The sequence below is a fragment of the Oncorhynchus masou genome, chromosome 3 (genome assembly GCF_036934945.1).
Source record: "Oncorhynchus masou masou isolate Uvic2021 chromosome 3, UVic_Omas_1.1, whole genome shotgun sequence".
NCBI lineage: Eukaryota > Metazoa > Chordata > Actinopteri > Salmoniformes > Salmonidae > Oncorhynchus > Oncorhynchus masou.
In genome coordinates this window covers 39727823-39748811 of record NC_088214.1, presented here as the reverse complement: position 1 = coordinate 39748811, position 20989 = coordinate 39727823, and the positions used below count along the sequence as shown (strand labels likewise).

The window sequence follows — 20989 nt, the reverse complement described above, 5'->3', positions numbered from 1 at the left end:
ATACAGGATCTGAAAGTGGCTTACACAATTAACATAAGCTGTGTACTTTTTTTCTTTGTATGAATAAAAGGTTACGGATAAAGTACAAATGACTGCCTTTGCTTTCGGCACCCAAGGCAAGTCTGTATAGGAATACTAATGCTCTGAAATACCACCTCCCATCATACATAATGAGTATTGTGAGATGTGTTTATTCACTATTTATTGGACTTGCTCATTACCATCGTATCATGACCTTTACGTTAGTGTGATTTTGCTTCCCTTTACTGTTGAGAGTTCTCACCGACCTTGACAAAAAAAACACTAGACGAATCCAGGCCATATACAGAATACAGTCCAACTTCAGCAAGAACAGACAAGGTTAGGTTAATTCAAAGCCTGTGTACACCTGAGGCAATATACAGTGGGGCAAAAAAAGTATTTAGTCAGCCACCAATTGTGCAAGTTCTCCCACTTAAAAAGATGAGAGAGGCCTGTAATTTTCATCATAGGTACACTTCAACTATGACAGACAAAATGAGAAAAAATAATCCAGAACTCACATTGTAGGATTTTTAATGAATTTATTTGCAAATTATGGTAGAAAATAAGTATTTGGTCACCTACACACAAGCAGATTTCTGGCTCTCACAGACCTGTAACTTCTTCTTTAAGAGGCTCTTCTGTCCTCCACTCGTTACCTGTATTAATGGCACCCGTTTGAACTTGTTATCAGTATAAAAGACACCTGTCCACAACCTCAAACAGTCACACTCCAAACTCCACTATGGCCAAGACCAAAGAGCTGTCAAAGGACACCAGAAACAAAATTGTAGACCTGCACCAGGCTGGGAAGACTGAATCTGCAATAGGTAAGCAGCTTGGTTTGAAGAAGTCAACTGTGGGAGCAATTATTAGGAAATGGAAGACATACAAGACCACTGATAATCTCCCTCGATCTGGGGCTCCACGCAAGATCTCACCCCGTGGGGTCAAAATGATCACAAAAACGGCAAGCAAAAATCCCAGAACCACACGGGGGGACCTAGTGAATGACCTGCAGAGAGCTGGGACCAAAGTAACAAAGCCTACCATCAGTAACACACTACGCCGCCAGGAACTCAAATCCTGCAGTGCCAGATGTGTCCCCCTGCTTAAGCCAGTACATATCCAGGCCCGTCTGAAGTTTGCTAGAGAGCATTTGGATGATCCAGAAGAAGATTGGGAGAATGTCATATGGTCAGATGAAACCAAAATATAACTTTTTGGTAAAAACTCAACTCGTCGTGTTTGGAGGACAAAGAATGCTGAGTTGCATCCAAAGAACACCATACCTACTGTTCAAAAATAGGAAGGAAGTGATTTTCAATATAATAGAGGACAATGACACTGCGAGATAAGGATACAAATGCAAAGAGGAGTTGGACTGGCTAAATGGTTGCCCAGGGCTGCTAACTAAGCAAGCCCTTTTAATGTGAAATAAGATGTGTGACTGCAATAATGTTTTCCGGTCTTAAACCTGCTGAGTTCTCATCTCAGGCCATTAAGTTGAGGCAGTAGGTTCTAAAGTCATTCCAGACATCACTTAACTACAATAATGGCCGTTCAGGTCCAAAGGCGAGACTGATGTATGCAACATTCAACTGTTTTACAGCCTCAAAACCAAAGCTAATGTCATAATGTCATGCTAATGTCATGAGCACAGCTTCTTGAGGGTCCTCATGAGGGTAAGTTAGTGTGCTTTTCTTTAGGTAGATTGCTTATTCAGCGATATGATGTTCCTATGCTGGGCAACTAACAACATAGAATAAAGATGGTGTTACAACTTGAGATCTGCACACTTAACACAAATTTCCACATAAGTCACCCATTGACATCAATTAATGATTTTACATGAAAGTCTGAGTTGTGTACACTTACCTGACCTCTGAATTGGCCTGAAAGGGAATATGAAGTGAGAGGTTATCCTTGTCAGTATTTGTTGTCACACAGCTGTCAAGAAAAACAACCAAGAAAACGGTGCAGATAGATAGGGCAGCAGTATTTTGTTTTTTTATGTGTTATTTCTTACATTATTAGCCCAGAATATTTTTTGTGTTATTACATACAGACAGGAAGATCTTTTGGATATCAGAGCGGCGGTAACTCACCAGCATTACCAGCATTACGATCAGGAATACAAATTTCCCAAATCGCATCCTTTGTTCGTACCCCCCCCCCCCCAGGGCAATTGAACTGATTCCAGAGGCTGATCCAAAACACCGCCGGCAGAGAAGAGGGATTCGGAGTGGACATCAAGTCCGAGTATATTACTCTCTAATGTTCAGTCTCTGGATAATAAAGTTGCGAGCTCACGGGGACGATTTTCTTCCAGAGAGACATCAGGGATAGTAACATACCCTAATTCACGGAAACATGGCTCTCTAGGGATATACCCAAAGCTCAGTTCATTGCGCAGACAGGAATACATTTGGGAAGAAAAAGGGTTGGGGGTGTATGGTTCATGATTAACTACTCATGGTGTGATTGTGATAACATACAGGAACTCAAGTCCTTTTGTTCACCCGACCTCGAATACCTCACAATCAAATGCAGTCCGTATTTCCCCCCAAGAGACATCTCTTTGGTTATAGTCACAGCCGTGTATATTCCCCCTCAAGCCGATACCACGACGGCCCGCAAAGAATTTCACTGGACTTTAGGCAAACTGGAAACCACATATCCTGAGGCTGCATTTATTGTAGCTGGGGATTTTAGCAAAGCAAATTTGAGGAAAACACAACCGAAGTTCTATCAACACATTGACTGTAGTACTCACACTGTTAAAACACTCAACCACTGCTACCCCAACTTCCCGGGATATCTACAAAGCCCTCCCTTTGGCAAATCTGATCACGACTCCATTTTGCTCCTCCCTTCCTATGGGCAGATACTCAAACAGGAAGTACCAGTGCTAAGGACTATTCAACGCTGGTCTAACAAATTGGAATCCACACTTCAAGATTGTTTTGATCACGCGGACTGGGATATGTTCTGGGTAGCCTCTGAGAATAATGTCGGCGAACACACTGATACGGTGACTGAGTTTATCAGGAAGTGTATAGGAGATGTTGTACCTACTGTGACTATTAAAACCTACCCTAACCAGAAACTGTGGATAGATGGCAGCATTCACGCAAAACTGAAAGCAGGATCCACTGCATTTAACCATGGCAAGGTGACTGGGAATATGGCCGAATACAAACTGTGTAGTTATTCCTTCCGTAAGGCAATCAAACAGGCAAAAAGTCAGTACAAAGACAAAGTGGAGTCGTGAGTCGTGATTTGTAGGCTAGCAGCCACTGCCAGCTAGCCTACAAAGTCAACAACGCAGCCACTGCCAGCTAGCCTACTCCAGCAGTACTGTATCATTTCAATCATTTTAGTCAATAAGATTCTTGCTACGTAAGCTTAACTTTCTGAACATTCGAGACGTGTAGTCCACTTGTCATTCCAATCTCCTTTGCATTAGCGTAGCCTCTTCTGTAGCCTGTCAACTATGTGTCTATCTATCCCTGTTCTCTCCTCTCTGCACAGACCATACAAACGCTCCACACCGCGTGGCCGCGGCCACCCTAATCTGGTGGTCCCAGCGCGCACAACCCACGTGGAGTTCCAGGTCTCCGGTAGCCTCTGGAACTGCCGATCTGCGGCCAACAAGGCAGAGTTCATCTCAGCCTATGCCTCCCTCCAGTCCCTCGACTTCTTGGCACTGACGGAAACATGGATCACCACAGATAACACTGCTACTCCTACTGCTCTCTCTTCGTCCGCCCACGTGTTCTCGCACACCCCAGGAGCTTCTGGTCAGCGGGGTGGTGGCACCGGGATCCTCATCTCTCCCAAGTGGTCATTCTCTCTTTCTCCCCTTACCCATCTGTCTATCGGCTCCTTTGAATTCCATGCTGTCACAGTTACCAGCCCTTTCAAGCTTAACATCCTTATCATTTATCGCCCTCCAGGTTCCCTCGGAGAGTTCATCAATGAGCTTGATGCCTTGATAAGCTCCTTTCCTGAGGACGGCTCACCTCTCACAGTCCTGGGCGACTTTAACCTCCCCACGTCTACCTTTGACTCATTCCTCTCTGCCTCCTTCTTTCCACTCCTCTCCTCTTTTGACCTCACCCTCTCACCTTCCCCCCTACTCACAAGGCAGGCAATACGCTCGACCTCATCTTTACTAGATGCTGTTCTTCCACTAACCTCATTGCAACTCCCCTCCAAGTCTCCGACCACTACCTTGTATCCTTTTCCCTCTCGCTCTCATCCAACACTTCCCACACTGCCCCTACTCGGATGGTATCGCGCCGTCCCAACCTTCGCTCTCTCTCCCCGCTACTCTCTCCTCTTCCATCCTATCATCTCTTCCCTCTGCTCATACCTTCTCCAACCTATCTCCTGATTCTGCCTCCTCAACCCTCCTCTCTTCCCTTTCTGCATCCTTTGACTCTCTATGTCCCCTATCCTCCAGGCCGGCTCGGTCCTCCCCCCTCCCGCTCCGTGGCTCGACGACTCATTGCGAGCTCACAGAACAGAGCTCCGGGCAGCCGAGCGGAAATGGAGGAAAACTCGCCTCCCTGCGGACCTGGCATCCTTTCACTCCCTCCTCTCTACATTTTCCTCCTCTGTCTCTGCTGCTAAAGCCACTTTCTACCACTCTAAATTCCAAGCATCTGCCTCTAACCCTAGGAAGCTCTTTGCCACCTTCTCCTCCCTCCTGAATCCTCCTCCCCTCCCCCCTCCTCCCTCTCTGCAGATGACTTCGTCAACCATTTTGAAAAGAAGGTCGACGACATCCGATCCTCGTTTGCTAAGTCAAACGACACCGCTGGTTCTGCTCACACTGCCCTACCCTGTGCTCTGACCTCTTTCTCCCCTCTCTCTCCAGATGAAATCTTGCTTCTTGTGACGGCCGGCCGCCCAACAACCTGCCCGCTTGACCCTATCCCCTCCTCTCTTCTCCAGACCATTTCCGGAGACCTTCTCCCTTACCTCACCTCGCTCATCAACTCATCCCTGACCGCTGGCTACGTCCCTTCCGTCTTCAAGAGAGCGAGAGTTGCACCCCTTCTGAAAAAACCTACACTCGATCCCTCCGATGTCAACAACTACAGACCAGTATCCCTTCTTTCTTTTCTCTCCAAAACTCTTGAACGTGCCGTCCTTGGCCAGCTCTCCCGCTATCTCTCTCAGAATGACCTTCTTGATCCAAATCAGTCAGGTTTCAAGACTAGTCATTCAACTGAGACTGCTCTTCTCTGTATCACGGAGGCGCTCCGCACTGCTAAAGCTAACTCTCTCTCCTCTGCTCTCATCCTTCTAGACCTATCGGCTGCCGTCGATACTGTGAACCATCAGATCCTCCTCTCCACCCTCTCCGAGTTGGGCATCTCCGGTGCGGCCCACGCTTGGATTGCGTCCTACCTGACAGGTCGCTCCTACCAGGTGGCGTGGCGAGAATCTGTCTCCTCGCCACGCGCTCTCACCACTGGTGTCCCCCAGGGCTCTGTTCTAGGCCCTCTCCTATTCTCGCTATACACCAAGTCACTTGGCTCTGTCATAACCTCACATGGTCTCTCCTATCATTGCTATGCAGACGACACACAATTAATCTTCTCCTTTCCCCTTCTGATGACCAGGTGGCGAATCGCATCTCTGCATGTCTGGCAGACATATCAGTGTGGATGACGGATCACCACCTCAAGCTGAACCTCGGCAAGACGGAGCTGCTCTTCCTCCCGGGGAAGGACTGCCCGTTCCATGATCTCGCCATCACGGTTGACAACTCCATTGTGTCCTCCTCCCAGAGCGCTAAGAACCTTGGCGTGATCCTGGACAACACCCTGTCGTTCTCAACCAACATCATGGCGGTGGCCCGTTCCTGTAGGTTCATGCTCTACAACATCCGCAGAGTACGACCCTGCCTCACACAGGAAGCGGCGCAGGTCCTAATCCAGGCACTTGTCATCTCCCATCTGGATTACTGCAACTCGCTGTTGGCTGGGCTCCCTGCCTGTGCCATTAAACCCCTACAACTCATCCAGAACGCCGCAGCCCGTCTGGTGTTCAACCTTCCCAAGTTCTCTCACGTCACCCCGCTCCTCCGCTCTCTCCACTGGCTTCCAGTTGAAGCTCGCATCCGCTACAAGACCATGGTGCTTGCCTACGGAGCTGTGAGGGGAACGGCACCGCAGTACCTCCAGGCTCTGATCAGGCCCTACACCGCGTTCATCCACCTCTGGCCTGCTCGCCTCCCTACCACTGAGGAAGTACAGTTCCCGCTCAGCCCAGTCAAAACTGTTCGCTGCTCTGGCCCCCCAATGGTGGAACAAACTCCCTCACGACGCCAGGACAGCGGAGTCAATCACCACCTTCCGGAGACACCTGAAACCCCACCTCTTCAAGGAATACCTAGGATAGGATAAGTAATCCTTCTCACACCCCCCCCCTTAAATGATTTAGATGCACTATTGTAAAGTGGCTGTTCCACTGGATGTCAGAAGGTGAATTCACCAATTTGTAAGTCGCTCTGGATAAGTCTGCTAAATGACTTAAATGTAAATGTAAAATTCAACGGCTCAGACACTACGCGTATGTGACAGGGTCTACAGACAATCACGGACTACAAAGGGAAAACCAGCCACGTTGCGGACACTGACTTCTTGCTTCAGGACAAGCTAAACATCTTCTTCACCTGCTTCGAGTATAACACGGTGCTACCGACCACTGAGGGATCTCCTTCTTCGTGGCAGATGTGAGTAAGACATTTAAGCGTATTAACCCTCGCAAGGCTGCCGGCCGAGATGGCATCCTTAGCAGCGTCCTCAGAGCATGCGTAGACCAGCTGGCTGGAGTGTTCATGGACATATTCCATCTCTCCCTATCCCAGTCTGCTGTCCCCACATGCTTCAAGATGGCCACCATTGTTCCTGTACCCAAGAAAGCTAAGGTACCTGAACTAAATGACTATCGCCTCATAGCACAAACTTCTGGAGCACTCACTACCTGACCTGACACCCTAGACCCACTTCAATTTGCTTACCGCCCCAATAGATCCACAGACGATAGATCCACAGATCCATGCAATCGCCATCGCACTGCACACTGATCTATCCCATCTGGACAAGAGGAATACCTAGGTAAGAATGCTGTTCATTGATTATAGCTCAGCATTCAAAACCATAGTACCCTCCAAACTCATCATTAACTTCTTGAAACTCCCCATGCCGGATCCGGGATCGTGACTAAAGCCTCAGGCTCATTAGCATAACGCAACGTTAACGCAAATAAAATGAAAATAATGCGTCTGCTCTCAAGCTTAGCCTTTTCTTAACAACACTGTCATCTCAGATTTTCAAAATATGCTTTTGAACCATAGAAATTGACTAATTTGTGTAAGAGTATGCAAAGCTAGCATAGCATTTTGAGTAGCATTTAGCGCGCAACATTTTCACAAAAACCAGATAACCAAATAAATAAAATCATTTACCTTTGAAGAGCTTCTGATGTTTTCAATGAGGAGACTCTCAGTTACATACCAAATGCGCAGTTTTTCCTGAAAGCGTCTGTGTGTAGGAGAAATCGTTCCGTTTTCTACATTGCGTCTGGCTACCGAAACGAACCGAAAATTCAGTCACCTACAACGTAAAACTTTTTCCGGATTAATTACATAATATCGACCGAAACATGGCAAACGTTGTTTGGAATCAATCCTCAAGGTGTTTTTTCACATATCTCTTCATTGATATGCAGTTCGTGGAAGCTTGCTTTCCTCTCTGTATCCCATGGAAAAATACTGGCAGGTGACTTTTGCGCACCAATTTCGGCGCAGGACACCGGGCGGACACCTGGTAAATGTGGTCTCTTATGGTCAATCTTCCAATGATCTGCCTACAAATACGTCACAATGCTGCAGACACCTTGGGGAAACGACAGAAAGGGCAGGCTCATTCCTCTCGCATTCACAGCCATATAAGGAGACAATGGAAAACAGAGCCTCAAAAATCCTGCTCATTTCCTGGATGCCGTCTCATCTTGGTTTTGCCTGAAGCTCACGTTCTAGGGCACGCACAGAAAATATCTTGGTAGTTCTGGACACGTCAGAGTGTTTTCTTTCGAAAGCTATCAATTATATGCATAGTCGAGCATCTTTTTGTGACAAAATATCTTGTTTAAAACGGGAACGTTTTTCATCCAAAAATGAAATAGCGCCCCCAGAGCATCAACAGGTTAAGTTCGAGGTCCTGGGTCTGAACCCCAAACTGTGCAACTGGGTACTAGACTTCCTGATGGGCCGCCCCTGAGTGGTGGTGAAGGTAGGAAACAACACCTCCACTTCCCTGATCTTCAACACTTGGGCCCCACAAGGGTGTGTGCTCAGCCCCCTCCTGTACTCCCAGTTCACCCTTGATTGCGTGGCCATGCATGCCTCCAACTCAATCATCAAGTTTGACACAACAGTAGTAGGCCTGATTACTAACAACGAGACAGCCTACAGGGAGGACGTGAGGGCCCTGGGAGAGTGGTGTCAGGAAAATAACCTTTCACTCAAATGTCAACAAAACAAAGGAGCTGATCGTGGTCATCAGGAAATAGCAGAGGGAGCACCCCCCTATCCACATTGATGGGACCGCAGTGGAGAAGGTGGAAAGCTTCAGGTTCCTCGGTGTACACGTTACTGACAAACTGAAATGGTGCACCCACACAGCGTGGTGAAGAAGGCGCAACAGTGCCTCCTCAACCTCAGGAGGCTGAAGAAATTTGGCTTGGTAACTAAATCACTCACAAACTTTTACAGATACACAATTTAGAGCATCTTGTCGGGCTGTATCACGGGCTGTGTCACGGGCTGTACCGCCTGGTATGGCAACTACACAGCCCACAACCGCAGGGTTCTCTAGAGGGTGGTGCGGTCTACCCAACGCATCACCGGGGAAAAACTACCTGCCCTCCAGGACACCTACGCCTATGTCACAGGAAGGCCAAAAATATAATCAAGGAAATCATCCACCCGAGCCACTTCCTGTTCACCCCGCTATCATCCAGAAGGCGAGGTCAGTACAGGTACATCAAAGCTGGCACCGAGAGACTGAAAAACAGCTTCTATCTCAAGGCCATCAGACTCTTAAATGGATATCACTAGCACATTAGATGCTGCTGCCTTATATACATAGACTTGAAATCACTGGCCACTTTAATAATGGAACACTAGTCACTTTAATAATGTTTACATATTTTGCATTACTCATCTTATATGTATATACTGTATTTGGAGGAGAAGGCTGTCGTTTTACGGTCCCCTAACCAATTGTGCTATTGTGTGTTTTTTCACGTTATTTGTAACTTATTTTGTTCATAATGTTTCTGCCACCGTCTCTTATGACCGAAAAGAGCTTCTAGATATCAGGACAGTGATTATTCACCCAGTACTGGAAGAAGATTTTTTCTTCAACGAGTCGGACACAAAGGATTTACACCAGACACCAGAGAAGGCCCTCATCCCTGTCATTCGCAGGAAAAAGAGACGGAGATATCGGGGACGTAGGTCTGGGTGCCTTGTAATGATCCGGCGGCGAGTGGGTAATCTGCCTTTACCATCGGTCCCTATTGGCCAACGTACAATCATTGGATAATGAAAGAGACAAACTATGAGCAAGTATATCCTACCAACGGTACTTTAAAAACTGTAATATCTTCGTCTGTTGGGTTTTACGCATTTTCGGCAAGATAGAACAGCAGCCTCTATGTATATTTGTAAACAACAGCTGGTGCATGAAATCAAAGGACGTCTCGAGGTTTTGCTCGTCTGTGGAAGAGTATCTCATGATAACCTGTAGACCACACTATTTACCAGGAGAGTTTTCATCTATATTCTTCGCAGATGTCTATTTACCACCACAAACCAATGATGGCACTAAGATCGCACTCAATTAGCTGTAAAAAGAAAAACGCTCATCCAGAAGCAGAGCCCCTAGTGGCCGGGGACATTAATGCAGGGAAACTTAAGTTTACCTAATTTCCACCAGCATGTTAAATGTGCAACCAGAGGGAAAACAACTCTAGACCCCCTTTACTCCACACACGGAGATGCGTACAAAGCTAGCCATCATGATTCCTGCTTACAAGCAAAAACTAAAGCAGGAAGCACCAGTGACTCGGTCAATAAAAAACTGGTCTGAGGAAGAAGATGCTAAACTACAGGACTATTTTGCTGACAACAGACTGGAAAATGTTCTGGGATTCTTCCGACGGCATTGAGGAGTACACCACATCAGTCACTGGCTTCATCAATAAGTGCATTGATTATGTCGTCCCCACAGTGACTGTACGTACATATCCCAACCAGAAGCCATGGATTACAGGCAACATCTGCACTGAGGTAAAGGCTAGAGCTGACGCCTTCAAGGAGCGAGACTCTAACCCGGAAGTTTATAAAAAATACCGCTATGCCCTCCAACGAACCATCAAACAGGCAAAGTGTCAATAAAGGACTAAGATTGAATCGTACTACACTGGCTCCGAAGCTCGTCAGATGTGGCAAGGCTTGCAAACTATTACAGACTACAAAGGGAAGCACAGCCACGAGCTGCCCAGTGACACGGGCCAACTAGGTGAGCTAAATTACTTCTATGCTCGCTTCGAGGCAAGTAACACTGAAACATGCATGAGAGCGTCAGCTGTTCCAGACGACTGTGTGATCACGCTCTCTGTTGCCGATGTGAGTAAGACCTTTAAACAGGTCAACATTCACAAGGCCGTAGGGCCAGATGGATTACCAGGATGTGTACTCCCAGCATGCTCTGACCAACTGGCAAGTGTCTTCACTGACATTTTCAACCTGTCCCTGATTGAGTCTATACCACCAACATTTTTCAAGCATGTACCCAAGAACACTAAAGTCACCTGCCTAAATGACTACTGACCGTAGTACTCACGTCTGTAGCCATGAAGTGCTTTGAAAGGCTGGTCATGGCTCACATCAACACCATTATTCAAGAAACTCTAGACCCACTCCAAATGGTATACCGCCCAAACACATCCACAGATGATGCAATCTCTATTGCACTCCACACTGCCCTTTCACACCTGGGCAAAAGGAACACTTATGTGAGAATGATATTCATTGACTACAGCTTCAGGTTCAACACCATAGTGCCCTCAAAACTCATCACCAAGCTAAGGACCCTGGGACTAAACACCTCCCTCTGCAACTGGATCCTGGACTTCCTGACGGGCCGCCCCAAGGTGGCAAGGGTAGGTAACAACACATCCGCCACACTGACCCTCAACACGGGGGCCCCTCAGGGGTGCATGCTCAGTCCCCTCCTGTACTTCCTGTTCACTCATGATTGCATGGCCAGGCACGACTCCAACACAATCATTAATTTTGCTGATGACACAACAGTGGTAGGACTGTTCACCGGCAACGATGAGACAGCCTATAGGGAGGAGGTCAGAGACCTGGAGCCAGGACAACAACTTCTCCCTCAACGCAATAAAGACAAAGGAGAAAATTGTGGACTAAAGGAAAAGGAGGACCGAGCCAGCCCCATTCTCATCGACTGGGCTGTAGTGAAGCAGGTTGAGAGCTTCAAGTTCCTTGGTGTCAACATCAACAACAAACTATCATGGTCCAAACACACCAAGACAGTCATGAAGAGGGCACGACAAAGTCTATTCCCCCTCAGGAGACTGAAAAGATTTGGCATGGTTCCTCAGATCCTCAAAAGGTTCTACAGCTGCACCATCGAAAGCATCCTGACTGGTTACATCACTGCCTGGTACGGCAATTGCTCGGCCTCTGACCGCAAGGCACTACAGAGGGTAGTGCGTACGGCCCAGTACATCACTGGGGCTAAGCTACCTGACATCCAGGACCTCTACACCAGGTGGTGTCAGAGGAAGGCCCTAAAAATTGTCAAAGACTCCAGCCACCCTAGTCATAGACTGCCCTCTCTGCTACCGCATGGCAAGCGGTACCGGAGCACCAAGTCTAGGTCCAATAGACTTCTTAACAGCTTCTATCCCCAAGCCATAAAACTCCTGAACAGCTAATCAAATGGCTACCCAGACTATTTGCATTGTCTCCCCCCTCTTTTGTGCTGCTGCTACTCTTTGTTTATTATCTATGCATAGTCACTTTAACTCCAACTACACGTAGATGTTACCTCGACTAACCTGTGCCCCCGCACATTAAATCTGTACCGGTACCCTCTGTATATAGCCTCGCTATTGCTATTTTACTGCTGCTCTTTAATTATTTGTTACTTCTATTTTTATCTTAATTTAAACACTTTTTTTCTTAAAACTGCATTGTTAGTTAAGGGCTTGTAAGTAAGCATATCACTGTAAGGTTTAAACCTGTTGTATTTGGCACATGTGACAAATAAAATTGGATTTGATTATATTCTACTGTATCTTACTATATGCCTCTCTGACATTGCTCGTTCAAATATTTATATGTACTTAATTCCATTTCTTTACTTAGATGTGTGTGTATTGTGTGTATTGTTGTGAAATTGTTAGATATTACTGCACTGTTGGAGCTAGAAACACGAAAGCTTCGCTACACCCGCAATAACATCTGCTAAATATGTGTATGTGACCAATAACATTTTATTTTATTTTGATTTGATGTTGCAGCAGAGCTCAGATTAGCGAACGCTTGTGTATATGGAAAGATGCTTAACAGTATATGTGTGGGTGCTGACTACTGCAGCCTCTTGCTTTACACTATCGTAAATATTTGATACCAAACACATTTAAATTGTGTGTATACTATAAATGTGTATACTTTCTGCTTTGTTCCCCTCTAAGTGATTATTTCTTAGAAGCATGTTTTATGATATATTTATGATTGTTCTTCCACTGAGTATTTTTCTGACAAGCCTGCATAAGACAAATCCTACAAGCCTGAGTGCATAACACTGAAACTGAGAAATAATCACTTCAAGAGTGACTCTGAGTAATTCCTCAGCCACAGCCAATGGAAATTCGAGCCTTGTTGATGTCTGGAAGCAACAGTGCCTAGCGACCACACACCATGCCTCAGATTCAGATGCCAAAACTTGTCAAACGGTTAGTAAATTGGCTCCTTGTGGAACATACTGTTATCACTTCGGATAAGTAATGCGGAACCACTGAAAGTCTCATATAGTGGGTAACTTAGTAAGCAATAAATCAAGACTAAGAGACTTGAAATGATCACAATGAAATGTCCCAGCCAAAACTCCGGGAGCAGGTGTGATGCTATGTGAGCTTCCTTTCAAGTTGGAGACAAAAAACTATTTAAGAAGAGAAAAAGTCAAGATAGTTCTGTGAATATAAAAAGTTTTAACAATGTCACAAGGATACCACTTATCTAACCTGAAGGGATGCACTAACAATGTTTCTGTATGAAATTAAGTTGTAAATATTTTATGATACTGCCCATAGCTCTACCGAAAAGCACCCTTTTTTGTTTTAGAAGTAAGCCGTTGAAGAGAAGAAAATAAAAAAATTCTGTAAATTTCAACTTAATTTCCCAAAAAATGAATGAATTAAACCATGCAGGAGTATCACTAAACCTAGCCTAAATGATGGTTGTAATTCTGTTGTTCGCCATGGCTCACCGCCACTGCCAAACCAGTGTGGAAAAGCTTTTTAATGGAACATGCATTGTTTAGCAAAATTCAATAAAAAAAAAATGGATTCATGATACAAAGTTGAATGTGCCATTTTTAGATTTTAGCCCACTGAATGTCTCTGCACTGCCTGCATCGCTTAAGGGGCAGATGGAAAACACATATATATCTTCGTGACAACATGTCTTACGGGCTGACATTCTAGCTTTTATAATGTGTGGTCAAAGGAGAGGGACTAGTATTGGGTGTGATTGGGGCAGTTAAAACTGGTTTGGATGTACAATACTGGGTTGAAACATGACATTTTATTTTAAAATGGTGCCAATGGGTATTAATGCAGGTCTGGACACATTTGCCAGTGGTGTTTTAAACAGGCTTATGGAGACTATTCAAAAGAGCAATAGCTGCTAAATGCTGTTGTATAAAGATAGCAGAGAGCCTGAGATGTTATAAAAAGAGGATATGCACTGGTTCTGGCCTAGAACAACCTGAGCAGCCCACATATGGCCAGTTTCAATGAACTTGTGTTTATATCGGGAAAAAGATCACAGGAACATTGCTGATTCTTCCTTTACAGCCTATTGAGGCCTGGTTGGATGGACTAATGCACTTTGGACAGTTTAATGTGCAAGGCATCAAATGAGCTGGGCTTCGGGCAATTAGGAGAGATTAGGAGGGTGCCCAACTCCAAAAACAACAGTAAAAACCACACAAAGAGGCAGACCGATATCTCTGAATAAGCCCCAGTGGAGTATTTACATAACCTTCATGATCTAACACTCAGACAACTTAACTCATGAGAAGCCAATATGGCACAATTCCAAACTCCAGACATCTGTGAGGGACTGAAGCAGCATCACAGAGTAGGGCTGATAAAATTACTCGGAGTCACTGTTGAAGTGATTATTTCAGTTAGCTTGAAATCACAGGAAATTAAGCCATTGGTATCCTGAATCTCTGGTACAGTGTAAAGCCTAGTGTTTATGATCTGAACACATAACTAAACATTTTTCTGGAACACTTTTTAAATGCGTCAAGGGATTTAGAATTTCAATGAAACCATGTCATAGTGTTTTTAGATCGCAAACACCAAAACTTGTTTATTCGCTGTAACACGTTTTAAACACATTAACATGTTTATTCTCACAATGTGCTTCGGTTTAAAACACTAAACACCGGGAGTGTTGTTTTTACACTATGGGGTGTAAAATACGTATTTTCATATTTCCCAGCGTGCCTTTTGAGTGAATGAGAGAGATACCCACCAATGACTGTGTTTGTTAGTGACAGAGACCTGGTTGTTGCATTACATAAATTATACTCCTGAAGCTTTCACCAAGTGACTGCCTTGGTGAATTTGTTTCAATTAAAAGTAAACCCTTTATGGCAACATCTTATACATTACATAATGCCTTTAGTTTAGGCCTAGTTATCCTCAACATTGCGGTCTGAAAATCCTGGCTCACGGGCCACATCAGACCTGCATGTCACAATATGCTGGTTTGTGAAGTGAGGGAGGATATTCAAGAATTCAAATATTTTATCACACTCAACCTGTACCCTGAATGACTACTATGGTGATGGAATTAATAAACAAGACTAGCTAACAGATTGGATTAGTTTAGAAAAATGTCAGTTATTTATCTTTGTATAGATTAATTAATTAATCAATGTGCATGAGGAAATGAAATAGATATTAAAACAAACTATTCTAAAAATCTCCCTGCAACAAAGCATACTGGGAAAAATTACGAGGCCCCTCCTACATCTTTTTCACTCTGAGTTAACATAAATACATTTAACAAGGTGGAGTAATAACACCACTCAATTAAAAATATGTATTACATGTCATGTTCAGTTGTGCTGAAATGTAGGTAAGGTGACAGACATTCCTAACACTGAACTGAATCAAAAACATGGAAGGTCACATGCATTTCTAATGATTAGATGCACTCAAAACAGGATGATAGGAAAGTAAACACTTGTGTTTCAAATCGAAACACTCAGGAGATATAGATGTCCTCCTGGTTGGAACTGACTGGAAAAGGCTGACTATCATGATTAATTCTGTATTCTGAACGCCTGTGTTTAAGATGAGAATGCTAGCAAATCAAAATACCTAATGTGCCTAAATGCCTAATGTTTTAAACATTGACGTTTTGTTTATAAACGTGTCAGATGTCATGGTTTTACACTAGAGGCATCGGACCATATCACTGCATGGTTTATCAGTAAATAGACAGCTATAAATCCACACACACCACCACAGTTGATTGTGACTAAAGCTCTTGAAGCATCTCCCGTGCAATACAATTGTATCTATACTTTCATTCTTGACGAGGAAGCCTATGGTGAGTCTATCTTCGACTTTACAATCTTGCACTCTTGCTACAGTCTCCCAACAAAAAATGTGACAGACAGCACACTGTTGTTAAAACAATCTGGTCGTTGAAAGGACATGATAGCCGACCTGTTGTGCCCTCACACGCATTTCATTATCCTTTGAAGACCGCATATGAATCGTGTGAAAACTATTATATTTTAACAGACTAAATAACCAATTTGACACAACACAGTCGGCCGTGCACTTTAAACACTAATGAAGACTAAACAAAATGTCTAACACTGTAAATAAGATTAGTTTTTGATGCCAGAGCTATTTTCATGTAGCCTACCGACAGTGAACACCATAATGCAGTTTAATTAAGCAGAGATAATGTTTAACTAGCCTGATTTAATGTGTATGACAAGATATATATTTATATATTTATATTTATATATATTACATCTATCACATTATCTCATATGCATACGTATATACTGTACTCTATATCATCTATATCATCGACTGCATCCTTATGTAATACATGTATCACTGGCCACTTTAACTATGCCACTTTGTTTACATACTCATCTCATATGTATATACTGTACTCGATACCATCTACTGTATCTTGCCTATGCTGCTCTGTACCATCACTCATTCATATATCCTTATGTACATATTCTTTATCCCCTTACACTGTGTATAAGACAGTAGTTTAGGAATTGTTAATTAGATTACTTGTTGGTTATTACTGCATTGTCGGAACTAGAAGCACAAGCATTTCGCTACACTCGCATTAACATCTGCTAACCATGTGTATGTGACAAATAAAATGTGATTTGATTTGATTTGATATCACAAATGAGTCAGAGACTTCAGAAGGGTATGTCGAAACAAGATATTCATTGATGATATATGGAAGTTTCAATAGAAAGAACCCATCATGCATCTAGGCCTGCATGCTACGGTTGGAACTGATGACTATCGATATGCAATTGTGATATTCAAATTAAACTATATAAAAAAGAATACCAAGCATATCCCCTCTACGCATTGTGCTGGCCAGATTCCAAAAGCGCACACCACATCGAGGATAGCCTATATCTCTTTCACAACCACATTTGAAACATAACCAAACGCTTATAATGAAGCAACTCTGTAGTAGACTTACCAAATAGTGAATTGGCAAAGCCGTACCACACACATCCACTTTTTCCTATGAGCCATCTTCCTTGCGTACTTGCCGCGAAACTGAACGGAGTGCCCACCACACACACAAGCAGATCGCTGAAGGAAATGTTAATTAGTAGCAGGTTGATAGGCGAGCGCAGCACCTTGTAGCGGCAGAAGAGGACGAGAACCAGGAGGTTGTTGAGGAATCCGAATGTACCAATAAAGCCCAAACACACAGCGACTATCAGGTTCCCGGTCGGGCTTAGGGTGGTGCGGTATGACGCTTCCAGATTCCTGTCTCCAGCACCCGCACACAGCGCGCTACTGGTCCTTGTGCAGCCGCCGAGGCTCACCTTGGGCACAATCATCGCAATCCGTTTTCTCAGCACAAGCGTGTGGTTGGCATTTTTAGGAGAGACGAAAAATGTGGGATTCTGAGTTACAATCCATTAAGGTTGATTGCAGAGAAACATTTTGTTTTGAATAATATGTTTTTCAAATGTAAAACTTTGTTTCCCAGTTCATGGTTTAAAACCAGAACAAAGTTTGATAAGGCTGTGCTCCACCATGTGGTAGTTAAAATCCACACACACCGCAGGACTAGACTCCTCTCGGTCTGTGTTGGTATTATTGTACTACTTTCACAGATGACGTGAGCGCCGTGGAACTGAGCACACAATGTATTCGCAGGGGGTCCAAATTACCTGAAAATGCAGCGAGTGTTAAAAGGCCAACGCAGATGAAAGCGAGCGAATATAAGTTATACTGCGGCTGCCTGACCTCTGCCACTTCCACCTTTTATTTTTGCTGCCACTTCCACTACAGAAAAAGTAGGGTACAGTTGGCTACATCACCCATATGCAGCCGACTCTCAACTTCTTTTTACCAAAATCTAACCAAATTTAGGCTATGTGCTGTGATAGTAGTAGCCTATCACTGAAACTGTTATTCTGTACCTTAGTAACCACAACGTGCAGGCGCGGTCCATGGTCCTGAAATCTTTGCCAATTGAATTACATCACTACATCAAATATATCCACCAATCAACGGTGCGAAAAGTTTCGTACAAAATAGTTCCCTTTATGAATGTCAGCATCCCATGAGAGAGGAGCTACGCTTCTGTTTCAGAGCAATACTTTTGTTCCTTTTGTTTTACTCGCCTTTTCATTCGTAGCATTTAATTACTCCTTAAAAGACAACACATGTAAATCGGTTATAGGCTACACATGACAGTCTGTGCCTGTTTTGTGCTAGCTATCGATCCTTCTTCGTTGTTAAGGTAATTTATAATTTCTGTCTAAACAAAGGTGAAGTTGCAAATCCAATAAAGCCTATTCATTTTCAAGCTGTTTATTGTTGTCGTGGATGATTTCAGACCGAGAAGATATGACATTTCATACAATTTTTGTTAAGATTAGCTGATGTACAGAGCTCTGATCTTAACGCAGCCAGTGGGGTTTTGGATAAAGATGGGTGAAACCTTAGAAAAAAGAAAAAATATTCCTATATAATTTGTGATTGTTCTAAAAGAATCCTATTGGTTTCTCACAATCCTATCGGAATCCTATTGGACAATGTTTTCCTATTGGAAATCAAAAGTAATTCTATTGGATCCTATATGATTCTTGCAACCCTATATGATTTTGTGTCACCTCTATCAGAATCCTATTGGAATCCTATTGCACTACTTTTTTCCTATTGGAAATCAAAAGATATCATATTAGATTCCATAGGTTTTTGATCATTCTTGTAGGATATTGTCACCCCAATCAGAACTGTTTTAGAACGTTTTTTCTTAATCAACCCATTGAATTATTGTTTGTCGTCATTTTTTCCAGTACCATACAACAACATTAATTACAACATTTACGTTGATCGGAAACAACAATTCTATATTAATGTTGGTTTTATTCACCACCACAATACGAGAGTGACTCAAGGCTGCAAGTTAATTTGCAGTATGACCAGCAGTACAGTACAAAAAACATACTCACTTGAGTTATTTGATTTGATTCTTATTCATGCAACTTCCTGTCTTTGATTTAGACATTACAACCTATCTCATTTTACAGCGCCTTCAGAAAGTATTCATACCCCTTGACTTATTCCAAGTTTTGCTGTGTTGACTGAATGCAAAATGGATTAAATAGATTCGATTTCTTACCCATCTGCACACAATACCCCATAATGACAAAGTGAAAGCATGTTTTTAGAAAATGTGCAAATTCTTTGAAAATTAAATACAGAAATCTCTTTTACATACAGTACTAGTCAAAAGTTTGGACACACCTACTCATTAAATTTTTTAAAGTATATTTTTACATTGGAGAGTAATAGTGAAGACATCAAAACTATGAAATTACACATATGAAATAATTTAGTAACCAAAACTGTGTGAAACAAATTCCTTGCTTAAAATTCAGATTCTTCAAAGTAGCCACCCTTTGCCTTGATGACATATTTGCACACTCTTGGCATTCTTTCAACCAGCTTCATGAGGAAGGCCTTCCAACAGTCTTGAAGGAATTCCCACATATGCTGAGCACTTGTTGGCTGCTTTTATTTCACTCTGCGGTCCAACTCATCCCAAACCATCTCAATTGGGTTGAGGTCGGGTGATTGTGGAGGCAGGGCCTCTGATTCAGGACTCCATCACTCTCCTTGGTCAAATAGCCCTTGCGCAGCCTGGAGGTGTCTTGGATCATTGTCCTGTTGAAAAACAAATGTGCCTTGTTAAAAGTTAATTTGTGGAATTTCTTTCCTTCTTTAATGCGTTTGAGCCAATCAGTTGTGTTGTGACAAGGTAAGGGTGGTATACAGAAGATGGTCTTTTAACAAATATGGCTAAGTCCGTATTATGGCAAGAACAGGTCAAATAAGCAAATAGTAACAACAGTCAATCATTACTTTAAGACATGAAGGTCAATCAATCTGGAAAATTTCAAGAACTTTGAAAGTTTCTTCAAGTGAGGTCGCAAAAACCATCAAGCGCTATGATGTAACTGGCTCTGATGAGGACCACCACAGGAAAGGAAGACCCAGAGTTACCTTGGCTGCAGGGGATAAGTTCATTATAGTTAATTGCACTTCAGATTGCAGCCCAAATAAATGCTTCACAGAGTTCAAGTAACAGACACATGTCAACATCACCTGTTTAGAGGAAACTGTGTGAATCAGGCCTTCATGGTCAAATTCCTGCAAACAAACCACTACAGACACCAAACCACAACAGACACCAATAAGAAGAGACTTGCTTGGGCCAAGAAACACGAGCAATGGAAATGAGACCAGTGGATATCTGTCCTTTGGGCTGATGAGTCCAAATGTGAGATTTTTGGTTCCAACCGCCGTGTCTTTGTGAGACGCAGAGTAGGTGAACGGATGATCTCCGCATGTGTGGTTCCCACTGTGAAGCACGGAGGAGGAAGTGTTATGGTTGAGGGGTGCTTTGCTGGTGACACTGTCTGTGATTTATTTCAAGTCATACTTAACCAGCATGGCTACCACAGCATTCTGCAGAGATACGCCATCCCATCTGGTTTGTGCTTAGTGGGACTATCACACCTCCAGGCTGTGTAAGGGATATTTGACGAAGGAGAGGGATGGAGTGTTGCATCAGTTTACCTGGCCTCCACATTCACACGATTTGGGATGAGTTGGACCACAGAGTGAAGGAAAATCAGCCAACAAGTGCTCAGCAGATGTGGGAACTCCCTCAAGACTGTTTTAAAAGCATTTCTCATGAAGCTGGTTGAGAGAATGCCACGAGTGTGCAAAGCTGTCATCAAGACAAAGGGTGTCTACTTTGAAGAATCTAAAATATATTTTGATTTTTTTCAAAAAATATTTG

At 43.6% G+C, this 20989-nt stretch overlaps 1 protein-coding gene across 1 annotated transcript in view; it reads right to left on the bottom strand.

Moving 5' to 3' along the window:
* The window catches only part of LOC135516466 (vertebrate ancient opsin-like), a 105252-nt gene extending 87745 nt beyond the window's left edge, over positions 1–17507 (bottom strand). Inside the window, exon 1 of the mRNA XM_064940801.1 lies at positions 17138–17507. Coding sequence (XP_064796873.1) covers positions 17138–17507 — 370 coding nt within the window. The remainder of the gene's footprint in view (positions 1–17137) is intronic.
* Positions 17508–20989: the final 3482 nt, after the last annotated feature.